Source organism: Xiphias gladius, chromosome 11 (genome assembly GCF_016859285.1).
Source record: "Xiphias gladius isolate SHS-SW01 ecotype Sanya breed wild chromosome 11, ASM1685928v1, whole genome shotgun sequence".
In the NCBI taxonomy this organism is placed as follows: domain Eukaryota; kingdom Metazoa; phylum Chordata; class Actinopteri; order Istiophoriformes; family Xiphiidae; genus Xiphias; species Xiphias gladius.
Genome location: NC_053410.1, coordinates 9,228,135 through 9,241,865, shown reverse-complemented (window position 1 = coordinate 9,241,865; position 13,731 = coordinate 9,228,135). Strand labels below are relative to the sequence as shown.

Sequence of the window (13,731 nt, the reverse complement as noted above, 5' to 3'; positions counted from 1 at the left end):
ATATCCCAAAAACTGCTACTGTTACGTGCAAACTGTTGAACTGTGTATATTGTTTTTGTATATAAAGAATCATGGGGGGAAAAAAAACCATCCATCTTGTCACTGTGGTTTCTCTCGTCATATGATCAGTATTACTTTAATCACTTAAGTAATAACAGACTTGAGCATATTAGACAGGAATGTGTGAGTAAAAATGTGTGGATGCAAAGAGCCGCAGCAGAGCTCACTGAGATGAAAACAGGCAGGGGCATTATGGGCAACTTTAAAATGCTAATATACTAAAGTAGAGAAGAATCTTGAAATGAGGAAGGAAATGTGCAAAAGTGGTGTATGCACAGAAAGGCTTGGGCTAGAGAGAACTACATACCTTCTGATTGTCTTCTGTTCACTTCATAAATCGAGATAATACACGTGCATGCCCAAGTAATATGTAAGAAAAAGTACATTTTCATTGATTCCCCTTCTCTGCTGGCTGAAGTCCTCATTTTTAATAGGCAGATTTCAGAGTCCTTGAAGGCCACGTTACCAAATTCACTGATTCACAGACATGAAATGGAAAGAGTGAGACACTCAGTCTCCAAAAGTTTTCTTTTTAAATACATACATCATTCCATTATTTCCCGAACCAGCTTATTTTCTTTTTTTTAATACTTTCCACGGAGGTTAAATGGATGGCTACAAGACAAATTTACAGCCTATCTGGAAACTCAAAAGTATAGCAGTTAGTGCCAGTTAAGCCTTTCTAGCACATTAGGACAAAAAATGAAGCTTTTCTTGTCTCTCTCTTCCGAGCACAGTGATTTTAAAAATTGCCAATGATGACAGCATAATTACTGTTGAGAAATCTGCATTGAACCTTGCTGTTCCTCCTGGCTCTTACTGAGTACCTGCCTAGCTTACAGAAGGACAAACTCCTCTGCAGACAGTGAGATGGCACATCTGTATTTTTGTTAGTCACGCTAGTGATGCGGCTCAGGGGAACAGGGGTCTGTCGGTCGTCGTGTCGGTCAGTCCACCACTTTGGTCCAGACTAAAATATCTCAACTATAAGATAATACCACTGGATGGATCGCCTTGAAAACGGACATTCATGTTGCGCAAGGAATGAATCCTGGCGACTTCAGTGATCCTCTGAACTTTCTTTAAGCACCACCATGAGGTCGACATTTGGGGTTTTTGAGTGAAATGTTTCAACAACTACAATTAGGCCCATAAGTATTTGGACGGTGACAGAAATTTCATAATTTTGCCTGTACACCACTAAGAGGGATTAGAAAGGACGCCATCACGATGTGATTGAAGTGAAGACTCTAAGCTTTTTATTCAAGGGGCTTAACAAAAATATCGCTAATCTGTTTAGGAATTACAGCCATTACAGTAGCGCTGATGTGCTGAGGCACTGTGTCACAGAATCGCTAGCATGGCTGTAGACTCTTGTTTTGGTGATGTCCAGTCTTTTTTCTCTTTTTGTCGAGTCCAAACTGATGTGACAAAGGCAATGTATCCAATGACTCTGTATTCTTAGGTTAATGCAAGAGCAGTAATAATAACTAATATGGCCGTCTGTTCATGTTTCCCCTTCACTGTATTTTCACACTTGTGGCTCAGTTGCCTACAATAAACTAAAGCGAATCAAATCCTTTGCATGTTGTGATGCACATCAGTTTAATCTGACAAATGCAAAACGAGGGCAGTTCCAGTAACTACACTGTCTACCTTCCGAATAGGAAGTCAATATTCAAATATATCTTCAGTCTCCAACATGCAAACACAATCTGACAAACACAGGACTCAGAGATGAACAACATTGCTCTGCCGTGCCATTAAAACTACATTTTTACAAATAGATTTCCGACAAATATTCCAGACGAATGCGACTTCTGTAAATGCTGTTTTTTCATACTGTTTTTACCTTCGTTTCATACTGTTTAATGCTTTGCTTGCACGTTGAATTTCGTGGTCGTGGAGTGCATGTCATCCTAATGCATGTGGTGCAAACATCTCTGGACCTTTGAGCAAGTGTGTATATTGGTTTTTACAGGAGGTTTCTATCTGAATGACCATTAAAGTATGAGATTTCAGCCCCATCCATTCAGCCTCGCCCAGAATAGGGGGCCTTTTAAAGAGGACGTGGGCGTAATGGAGTTGGCTCTGAAGAGGAGGTCGAGGAAATGAGGACTGGGGACTGAAGGAGACGTTGGATGAGGAGAATCAGAAGGAGATTGCAGAGACAGAGATGGTAGGAAATGACAGACAGTCAGAGACATGACTCACCGGTGGAGCTGATATGCAACTTTACAAGCCCTCTCTGACAACCTGCTGGCTTTGGAATGGATTTCGCAGCCCTAAAGGTGACACACCTGGATCCCGGTGACAGGAAGGTTGTGAATTAAGCTTATAAAAGATTATCAATGAGAGAAAGAAGAAACCTTCTGAACCCTTTGATTTTCTGGGCTGAGAAATTTTATGAAAAGGTAATTGTTTGCTAAGTGTGGGTGATAACCTTTATTTCAAAGAGACTTGCAATTTGTTTCAAATCCAGTTAAAACGCCCATTGTTAACCAAAGGTGATTATAAGGTGAACTTTTACTCCACAAAACTGCCTCCAAAACAGTTCAGAGCAGACACTGATTTCAGTATTTTGTTTTAGGGTCTAGTATTCAATTGTTTTCATCTACTGAGTGCCATTATTCCTAAGGATTTCTGTTGCATTTAGTTACGGAAAGGGACGCCAGACACGTACTCCCGCATTCTTCACAGAAAACATTCATGTGTTTTTCTCTGCAGCAGAGTCATTACCTGTGCGTTTTATCTTCCATATTTCCACTCCACTGCTAGGAGATGGAAAGAAGGGGCAGAAAGTAGGAGAAAAGAAGGAAGTGATGAGGTTTGCAGGGGGAAGTATAAGCAGTAAAGAAAATGAGAGTGAGGAGTTTAGTGGAGGGGAACGATGGAGAAGAAGAGTTAACGCAGATAGATGGATGGCATAGAAGGGCAAATACAATTAGGTAGTGGGGGCATTCATATTTGACGAGGGTGAATGTGCTTCCTGGACCCTTTCACCATTTGGCGGAGCTCCTGTGTGATCAGAGGAGAGAGCAGATGTGGACAACTGGCCAAACGAGACGCTGGAATCAGCGTGAACACAGAGAGGCCGAATGGTTATTAACAGGTGCTACTCACGGTGTCAGGCACCTCTTAATAACCACCCCTTAAAAATGCCAACATGCACCGATGCCAGTGCAGTTTCCAGACATGAGGCTATTGTAGCTAAGGCTCAGGAACAAAACCCCGCCACTCTCTCACTAATTCAATCACCTGTGCAACCCTATACAGGTGTGTCAACCCCCTTCTCTCCTCTTCGTCTCTGTTCTCAAGACAGGGTTATGGGCTATTAATGCATAAGACGATCAATGATAGGACCTAATTCTATTGTTCTGTCATTTTTTTCACTTTTGTCTCAGAATTAGACAACTATGTCACGCTTTTAAGAATTTTAATCAATAACCAGGGTATACAATCAGAAAAACAAAAGGCAGTCGAGGTGTATGTTTATATATGTAGAGCTGTGTTTGTGTAGAGGCCCTAGGTCAAAGGTCCTCAGAGGGTGCCTCACAGTTTGGAAAAGAAAGTTTATGCTTTTATGATTGAAACCATACGTTAGTGACAGTTTTTGGGAAAACAGCTGCCTTCTTAAAGAGTCGGTGGCCAAGGCGGATTTTCAGAGTGGTTCATCGGCTTCACACCCTCTCACGAGCAGCTCTGCAGATGCTTGACTTGACGCTGTGCTTCTTTGTAATAAACCTTTATATGCAATCAAGACGGAGTCAGCGGAGTCTCCTTCATCCTCTTCACATCATCAACACCATCTAATAAACTACATAGTACCTTTATTTGCCTCGTTTTATACGCGATCATTCATTTTCAGATGTTGACGAAAACGGTCATTACTGCAAATAAAGGATGTGTATAATGAGTGTACCAAAACAGTTTTTATGTCTCTGTTCTGTAAAACTTTTTATAGTGTGTATGCGTGTGTTGGCGGGCAGCACTCAGTATTTATAGTCATTGTGTAGGACTCCAGAAGGAGTAAACAAGACAGAACAAGCTGTTACAGCTACACTGTTTTTTTGTCTTCGCCGTTTCAAATCATTTGGGCATTAAATATTAAAAAAGGAACTGTTCCCTAAGAAATTGTCACTTCATATATTAGTACAGTAAAGACGTATTTCACATACCAAAAGAAGGCAGCAATCTCTCTCACCACAGTAAATGAACAACCTTGTGACGACGAGTCCTTTCTCACGGTGAACACTTTGGGTGTGGGAGATTGTGAAGACATCCTGATCAGCCTGTTCAATACATTCTCCTATCTGCTGGTGATTTTCCCAGTAGACGTAACACAATCGTTTCCTTCTTTCCCTACCTATAGAGAAAGCATTGTTAAAAAAAAAAAAAAAAAGGATCTCTGCAGAAGAGCTTTCTCTGAGTGCTCCAATTATAAAGTGGGTATTGTAGTTGTACATGAGACCCTATAATCAAAGAACACCCAGCTGTCTTTCTACCGTCAATAAAGGTGGGCCCATCTTTAATGATGTAACTCGAAGCTGAGCAGCAGATGTCTATTTATGTGCTTGTGTCTCTGAGAAAGCAAGTCAAGCAGTTTGTGTGAGTGATTTTTGTGTGTGTGTGTTTGACGGCACACCGACAGACCTCATGTTGCTTTCGCGCCTGACTTGGCAGCGCCATCTCCCCGACTCTCGCAGTGTAGACAGATGGCAAGGACTTACCCTACCAACAACCGTCCAACACACACACACCCAGACGTGATGCACAACGCAAGAACTTCCTCGGCGCCCACTGACTTGTCTCTCAATCCAACGATGAGTCACGCGTCGCATCCTCCCCCACGAAGTGTCTGTATTTGTGTTTGTGAATCTGGCTGGAAATATGCTTCGCTAAAACCACCAAAAGTCATCAAGTCAAACGGCAGCGCCGGCTGCTCTTTTCTACTCGCACATCTCACTGTGACTGCTGCCCACTTCACCGACTGCAGCTCCAAGCAGTTATTCTGCTTTAACTACCCTGAGGAAATTTGCATTATAAAAACATTTTTTCATGACCACTGGCAAATTAAACACCCCTTCCCAAAGGAACTGATTCAATTTGAAAACAGGAATTAAATTCTCTTAATATCTACCCTGAGCTGTGTTTTATGGCAGTTTTTAAACCGGTACCACTGCCCGAGAAGTTAATTTGCGCACTCTGAGATCTACTTGCTATTATTTGATTTTCAGATATGCAAATAAGAAGTACCAACCCAGTCCATTTTGAGCTCAGTAAACCATGGACGTACGATATGAGAATCAGCCACGTCTTCAAACATTAAAGAGTAACATACTGTTGCCTGTAAAATGGACAGTGCATCTTAAGCACGTGGCAAGGTAATCATTTACTTGAGAATCAGAATCAGAAAAAATGAGACGCAGCTGATCTGCGTGCACTCAAATGTGTGGGTGGACAACTGGGTAAAAATGTGTGTGTGTGTGTGTGTGTGTGGGCCTGAATGTGGTGTATGCATGAGAGACTGTGTAGGTGGACAGCAGTTTGTTGAATCTGCAAGGCCAAACAAAGAAATACACAGCTGTGCAGTATATACATGCAGCTGAAAAGCTTTATGGCCGTATTGGAGGTTATTAATGTTCTAGCTGGCAGGTTATATTTTCCAAGCTGATCTTAAACAGCTGTATTTTTGTAGGTTTATTGTAAAATATAAACATCAGTGCAAAAATCAAACATCATATACCATCATTTATTCCCTGTATATATATTTTGATGTTTTAAGCTCCAAAAAAGTATTGAAGACCCACATACGTTGAGGAGTTTAGTATCACTTTCAGTTAACCCTGATAACTCTCTACATTACAGCTGTAATATATTTTTTTTTTTCCTTCCTTGGGTACAGTACATATTTGCTGTGTCGTTTATCACATCTTAATTTTGGATGGTGACCCAACATTTTCTTCTTTCCTTATTTTTCTTCACTTCATGTTTTCTCCTATTTAGCATTTTTCTTTTTATATTTTTTAAGGTCTATTTGTCTTTGCTTCTTTCCTTCACCTTTGTTTCCCTTCTAAAATACTTAAGCACAAAATATCCTTTCCTATCGTTTGAAACTTCAATAAGGCCGATAAAAAAAATCCAATACAATATACCCGTGCCCAATTTATTACCAGTAAACCGACATCTACTGTGCATGCATACCACAGAATTTCTTGCCTTACTTTAATTGGTCGCCCATCTGAATGTAGTCTGGTCACAGACTTTGTGATGAGAAACGACTCCATTTTAAACAGTAGCACAGGAATGACTGAGTTTGTGCCTGACTGATCTGACCCATGAACCATTAATTACTAAGCATGTAAATGCAGTCATGATGTGAACATGCCAACAGAGAGAAAGAATCATTTTAATTAAATCAAAACAGACGTTTCAAATCAAGAATACAGCTCCATCAGTTAATACAAATACATATGACATATGAGAGTACACCCTTTTTGTTCACATGTTCCCTGTTATTTTCTCTAGTGAATGTTTAGGCTTCGGAGTTCTTCCTTTCCCCCTTTTCCTTCGACTTTGTAGCTAAGTCTCCTGAGAGCTGCAGACCTGTGCGGGGCTGGAAACAATGCTTTTTTCAGTGGTCTAGGTGCAAACAACGTAAAGTCTGTTGTGTAAGCAGACCGTCCCGCCGGAGTTGGCAGGGTCACAGCAGGATGTAGCAGAAGTTCTGATCAGAAATTTTAGACGCGCATAACATTGAAAATGTTCGGCAGAAAAATCAAGGTGAATGTCCAAGAAAAATAAAACAAATTCTACAAAACATATCCAGTAAAAACAAAATACAAAAACAACACCCCTTTGCGCACTCCGGTGTTATCTAAGCATCGTCAGGTTTGTCTGCTGGTGGTCCACATGGCTGGAGCATCTTCTCCATCAGGTTAAAGCGGACACGCGCTTTGCTCTCATTCTCAGAGACGGAGAAGTAGTTGAGGAGGTCAAAATGTCCCATGTAGGAGCAGTAAGAGTCTCGGTGCTGGTTCACCAGCCATTCCCACTTGCTGGTGTCGGCGTGCCCCGTGCCGATGTACTTGGACTGGAGATGCTCCAGTTGACTGTGGATGTTGTATCTGTCCGTCATTCTCGCTGAGATGAAGAGTCGCCAGAGGCTCTGGACGGAAGAGGAGGGGGTAAAAAAAAGTCAGAATAGAATAGGATTTTATAAATTAATGCAGAATTCACGCAGTGGCACGCTTTTTTCGGAGGCATGCCGGCGATTATATTACTATCTAGTTAAAAAGAAACAACAAAAAAACAGCAGCATTTCATGTTTAATCATCCTATAATTAGCTACTTTCTATTACTTGCTGAATATAACCTGAAAATTAAAGTAAATAGGTCCCTCGTTTCGAAATGCTTTCTGGCGCTACAAAGAAACAGTTAGCATGCTAACTGTAACACGAAGCTAGCTAGCTGATGTTGGTCCAACAGAAGTCTTCCCGAAGCTAAATATCAGATTCTTTGTGATCATACAGCTTTCACATGCAGGACATACTTACTCGATTAAGTGTTAAAAGCTGAAGAGCGAACGCAAAGGTTGTAAATAACACGCAGAGCCAACCGCACTCTCTCACAATGTAATGGAGCGGTGACTTCCGGTCGGTCCCCCTGCAAGACGAACCGGTGGGGAAAAAAAGGCTCCGACTTTTAGTTCTCGCTCTCAAGTTTAGAACAGCCGGAAGGTAAGTCGGACTCGAACAAATAGTTTGTATGCTTTAGAGAAAACAAATCTTTGCAAAGAAATAATTGTAAAACAATACGTGATTGTGAATGATAAGAAGAGATGAAAATAAAAGAAAGAGGAATCACCCTTTGAAGAAGCTCAGTACAGTTTTATTTTGTTTTGGCCTGTGAGTGTCACAGATTATTTGCAATGAAGTTTTTATTTTTTATTTTTTATTTTGAGAGGAATTCTTCTATCTTTATACAGATCACAGTATAGCAGGAAGCCTGTCTCTAACTCTTGACGTTGCCAGAACTCTCTGGGGTTGCTAGATTTCTGTGTCAGGAAACACTGGGAAACACTCCCCATCATTTCAACATACTGTTTAGCATGTTAACAAACTGGTATCTTTAGTTCATTCTGTTAAATTTCCTTGTTTTTCCCTTTTCTTCAGTTTATTTAGTGGAGCCGAGTGCCTGTCACCCTGGGCGAGGTCTCTTCCTCCACGGTTTACTATGGTTAAAGGCACTGGGCTGCATGAGTGGTTGACCTGTTTGCTGTGTGACTGTCTTTAGGTTGCTCTGACTGCACTATTGGTGAGTATATGGCTTTTTATATTCAGTCTATGGTATATGGTAGCACCCCCCAGACAATCCTTTAGTGTAGCCTGCCGCCCAAATCACCAGCCTCAGCCTACTAACGTTCAGATTTGGTTTTTTTTGCATGTTTTGAATATTGGAAGTACATTTTATTATAACTCCTAATTGTAAAGTATTGTAATCACATTTTGAAGTAGCTTTTTTATCAAACAATACTTTTATAGCTTTATCTGGCATCCACTCTGATCATTTCCAACCACTCACAGTTGCCTGTTTTGTTTCTTTGTTTGTTTCAGAGATAACGTACAGTTTCTAATTTGATTCAATGAATAATTTTTCATTTTGAGTCACGCTCCTCCTGTGTGCCTTGTTTAACTGTGGATTTAAGGTTGTCGGTATTTGGCAGTACCTACTTCCTAGCTCTACGTTTTTCCCTGTTTGGTACGACATTCGAGATGCTAAATGTTCAGCAATCAGTTTAGTGCTGACCAAGCTAGCCATTATGCTAGCTGTCTGAGGCTAAGCTTTTGCTAGGACGTCATTCTGTGTAGCCTCGTTAGAGGCCTAAGGGCTGCGTACATTACTCCATGTCTTTACATTGCCTGTGCAAAACCTGGGTGAACAATGCTCTGTGATTTGTGTCAGGTATAATGTTTTCACCATCTTAGTTTAATTTGTTAGCACGCTAACATTTGCAAATGAGTACTAAACAAAAAGTATGCTGAGGCTGATGGGATGTTATTAGTTTGTTTGGTCATAGTACTGGTCAAATTAGAAAATTTTGACCTGATGATGGCAGTAGTCGAGAAGTGATCACAGTTCATCATTCCTGTGGGGAACATGAATGTACCCAATTTCCTGGCCATGCATATAATAGTAGTGATATTAAAAAACTTAAGAAACCTAATGATAAAATAATAAAAAATAAGATAATAAAACTTAAAACTACAAAATGAAAACCTCACGGTGACCCTAGAGTAACAGCCATGGGATGACCAATGTAAGAAGATATTCAACTCGGACTAGAATATCTGTACGGAATTTCATGGCAATGAAATAGTAGTTGAATAGCTCCTAAAATATGCTGTTCTGGGCACAAATGGGAGACTTCTAGGCCAACACTGCCATCCCTAGAGCCACACCACCAGCGCTTCAAACGTATACATGATTTCTTACCTGTTATCAAGCACCAGACTGTGTCTTCAAAGGTGACTTTGTGTTCTCACAAATGTTTACCGTCTGGCTGGAAAGATAAAATGTCTGTCTGGGGCAAAACTAACATTTAAATCCGTGGTTAAATATCACAGGCTGATTCCTTATTTTATTCATTAGGCCTAAACAGCTTTTTAAATAGTTTTTTTTTTTTCTTAATTGAATTTGTAAAATAAAATAAATAAAATATACACTCATTTTGGGTTGAGTTGTCTTACCTGTAGCATACTTATAGAGTGCGTTCATCCGCAAGGCTCTATAATGACAAGAGAAGTGCAACTATTCGGGTTATCTGAAAGTAAATCAAATAAACTGCTGCAATAACAGTGTCCCAGGCACTGAATAGGATTTTATATCCAAAACTAATTTCCAGTTTCAATCCCCTGATGGGAAAACTTTGCACGAAGCGACTTTTGCACAGGTATTTCTCTTTTTCAGTTTTAGGTTTGTAAACATTATTATTAGTGATAGTATTAACATGTTGCTTGTCGAGCTGAGTCAGCTCCTAATTGTTGCTGTTTCACATTAGAAACAGCAGTGGAGATGTACAGAGACAGCAGAGGGAAGCAGATGGCTAAAGTCATTGTAATAGGTAGTGGTCGTGCTGCCATCAGCAGATCACATCCACTGGGTTAGACTGCCTTAACATCAGAGATACAGTATGTCCATCTGGGTGGCTACAGAAACCCCTCATACTTAAAAATATGGTAACATTTTGCTGGCTTTACCCAGGAATATTTGTAATGTTGGTGCTTTTGTTCCCTCTCGAGCCCAGAGCCTTTGAAAGATTTAGATTTGCATTTCGCTGTTTTTCTAGCTCCTGAATTGGCAATTTGTACATGGAAAATTGATTGTGGCTTTTTGTCCCACGAGGCACACAAGGAGAAAATTGCCTGAGCGTTTACAACTTAAGATACATTTGGGAAAAGGCACTGAATGGATGCTGGTAGTACTTTTTCTGTTTGAACGTGTTCAGTGTGTGATAAAATACAAATAACTCAAACGTCTGTCGTGATAATGGAACTCTATAAAAGCAAAATAAAGTAGAACAGGGCTGTCAGAAGTTAATTTCTGCTGACATGCTGAAAGCTAGCAATTCAAGTAATTGTAAGAAGTTGAGGTGTAGAAATATCATCCACTATGATATAACATCACGTCACTGAGGTTCAGCTTCATGTGTGATTAAACTAGACAACACGCCCTATTCAGTTATGTCCCATGAGGACTGCTGTTCATGCCTATTGATTGTCTGTATAACTCACCCACTCCGTAGCAAATTGCCTGATGAGAGCTACTTGCTACGAAGGGTAACAGTAATAAAAAAGGATGGTCCATTTATCACGCTGCACCACGAAAATGTACAGGAATAGCGATTACATTTCTGATAGTAGCTTCTGGCACAAACCACTGGGCGTGAGGTCAAGGCTGTGTGACGCCGTAACATTGGCGGAGGCGGAGATTGTCCTTATTTCAGTGCCCAGGGGACTGTGTGAGACATGATTAGTTTCCATTCCTCCATGCTTGTGGTATAGTGCAACATATTCAGTCTTCATCGGTAAAATAGGAACAGTAAGGACTTCGGTGTGGTATGGGGGATAAAGCTGGACAGTATCTCCAGTCCCTTGGCATAAGAGAAGCTGAATGCAAAGCAGGGGACAGTTGAAAAGATGTGGGATTTGCATCAGAATGAGAATAAAGATAAAGATACAATTATATGAATGTTATAAGTCTTCTGACAAGAGGTGTAGTTTATACAGCTTGTAAAATTATGCTTCTCCTCTCACTTATTTCCATGTGTGTGATTGATCGTGACCATTATTACGCTTCAGTCTGTAGCACTCTCCACTTCAATATTCAGCAGATTGCATAATAAGCACTACATTTTAAGTAGTGGACACTGTGGAGATGTTGCTGAAAAAAAATGTAAAACCACATTATGTTGTAAGTAGACGAAAAAAAAATGATTGTCAACAGGCAAACAACTGAACATAATGAACATATATGGAAGATAAAGTTTCCAATAATAAATGAGTTGTTAATTAATATTTTCATGGGTTTAGTTTTTTCCAGGATTTTTTTTCTTAAGATTTTTTTTTTAATTTTTTTTTTTTTAAGGACACTACAGACCTGTGTTACTGGATATATATAGATTTTCATTATGGAATAATCCATATTAAAATAGTACTCCGTTAAATCACACTTCGATAAATCTGGAGGACAGACAAGTTAAAGTAAGGACAGTCAAAATGAAGCGGCAAAGGCTGGGATATCTTGATTTTTTTAGTCTCTAGTATGGGTCAAGCTCCGAAAACACCAAATCCTACAGTTCCCATAACTCAATTACTCTTTCATTAGACCCTCCCTGCCTGGTAAATGGTAAATAATCTTATTGACCACTCAAAGCGCTTTACACCAATGCCACATTCACGCACACATTCATACAGCGATCTTTTCCATACACACTGTGCTTTATGCACACACACAAACGCCGATGATACATCGGGGGCAATTTCATGTTTAAAATTGGTGGAGTGCCCCTTTAAGACAAATCCAGGGAAGGAGGATTTGCTAGCCTCAGTTCAAAACTTTCGGTGTTTGCTTCCCAAGGTTCTCCTTGGAACGGAATTCCAATACTGGCGAAATAATCTTTTTCACCCTGGTTGTGAACAAGATCCAGAGTGTGTATTAGTAAAGCTCGGGTTGTACACAATGTTTACACATATTGCAGAGAGACCTTGTCATTGAAAAGTGGCTCGTCGTTGTCAACCAGGTATTGGGGAGTGTTTCTCTGAAGATGGTATTACAGCTACTCTGTCAGATGTGCCTTATTTACTGCTCCAAGGTCTGTGGAAGATCGGGCAGGACACAGGTTTATGAAAGTGCATTGAAGGGTTACTCATCCCTTTATAAATGTGTGTGTGCATATAATGTACTGTATGTGCATTTCAGTGTGACACAAAAGTGTATAGATTCAGTATACACCCCCTCCCTTTTTTTTGCACTCTGCCAAAAACAACATAGATGCAGTTTTATCTCACTTTTGCAGAGATACACCTATGGTAAAATAATAGTCACCGGGGCATGATTATTAAACTTTGAGAGCCAATCTTTTAGTGAGCAATCCTGGGAACTGCAAAGCAAAGCACTAGCAGGAGGAAAGGGTAATGAAATCGGGTACGATGGAGGGAAATATTGCCTGACTGGATGGCTCCTGTGCCCCACAGACCTGCTGAGTGATGGCATTGTAAAAAGAGTCAGCAATATTTCCAGTGATTTAAACCAACTGCCTAAGATGGAGCCCATTTCCAACCACCGGGCGTCAGAGGTAGATAGAGCGAAGAAGTAAAAACAAACTACACCCCGTAGGGTTGTTACAACGGGCAAACCAAGGCGGCTCATTGGTCAGCTGACAAACTGCTGGCTTTTGCTGGGTGGCTATTTTATTGGCAGACAACGTAATGAGGTGCAGGGCCGCTTTGCAGGACTCAGTGGTCAGCCCCAATCATTTGATTACTGAAACATTAGCGCGGCTTAACTGGTTGGTTGGTTTTCCGGGCTTTGCTCCCTGTCTGTTTTCTTGAAACAATCCATGACTTTCATTTCCCCACCACACCTGCGATTCTCTGTGCAGCGTACGCCTCTTACATGCCTAATGCGCCGTGAGCCATGCCAGCGAAACGCAATGTTCCTCTCGGTAAGATGATGAGAGCCGGTTAGCCATCCATCTAGGTGTGAAATAGCCTGAGGAGACCAATGCTCTATGCCAGTGCTGAGTTGCTGGGTTATCAAGGCCTGGAGGATTTAAATCGGATTAGGCACGGCTCTGAACGCACAACCTCACTCCTACTCCTCGCCCCTGCTCTTTCGGGTTTCATAAAAGATTTGTGTTTGTTTGTTGTTAAAAACTCATTAATTTCTCCATTGATCACATCCCGTGATCAGCCGAGAACCTGTTTATTCAAGGCTTTGGTTATGACCTGCGCAAAGCCACTTGTAGCAAAGATAAAACAAGTTTAAATGGACCCCTGAGAGTGGGACAGGAATATACAGTATGAAGTAGATAACTAAGATCCAGAGCACTGCGTGACTTTCTCAATGAGTCAAACTTCATGAGAGTACATATACAGCACTCAGTCTTAT

The 13,731-nt window shown here is 40.7% G+C and overlaps 1 protein-coding gene across 3 annotated transcripts; it reads right to left on the bottom strand.

Annotated features, from left to right (window-relative positions):
• Positions 1–6,451: 6,451 nt before the first annotated feature.
• Positions 6,452–7,781, bottom strand: sf3b5 (splicing factor 3b, subunit 5). Of its 3 annotated transcripts, none has more exons than XM_040139427.1 (2): positions 7,692–7,781; positions 6,452–7,228 (listed from the first exon to the last, which is right to left on the bottom strand). In XM_040139427.1, the coding sequence occupies exon 2, from the start codon at positions 7,196–7,198 to the stop codon at positions 6,938–6,940; it is 261 nt and encodes an 86-aa protein (XP_039995361.1). In that variant the 5' UTR covers positions 7,199–7,228; positions 7,692–7,781; the 3' UTR covers positions 6,452–6,937. The 3 variants fall into 3 exon arrangements, with proteins under 3 accessions (XP_039995361.1, XP_039995360.1, XP_039995359.1); XM_040139426.1 differs by having other exon boundaries at positions 7,613–7,773; XM_040139425.1 differs by having other exon boundaries at positions 7,617–7,770.
• Positions 7,782–13,731: the final 5,950 nt, after the last annotated feature.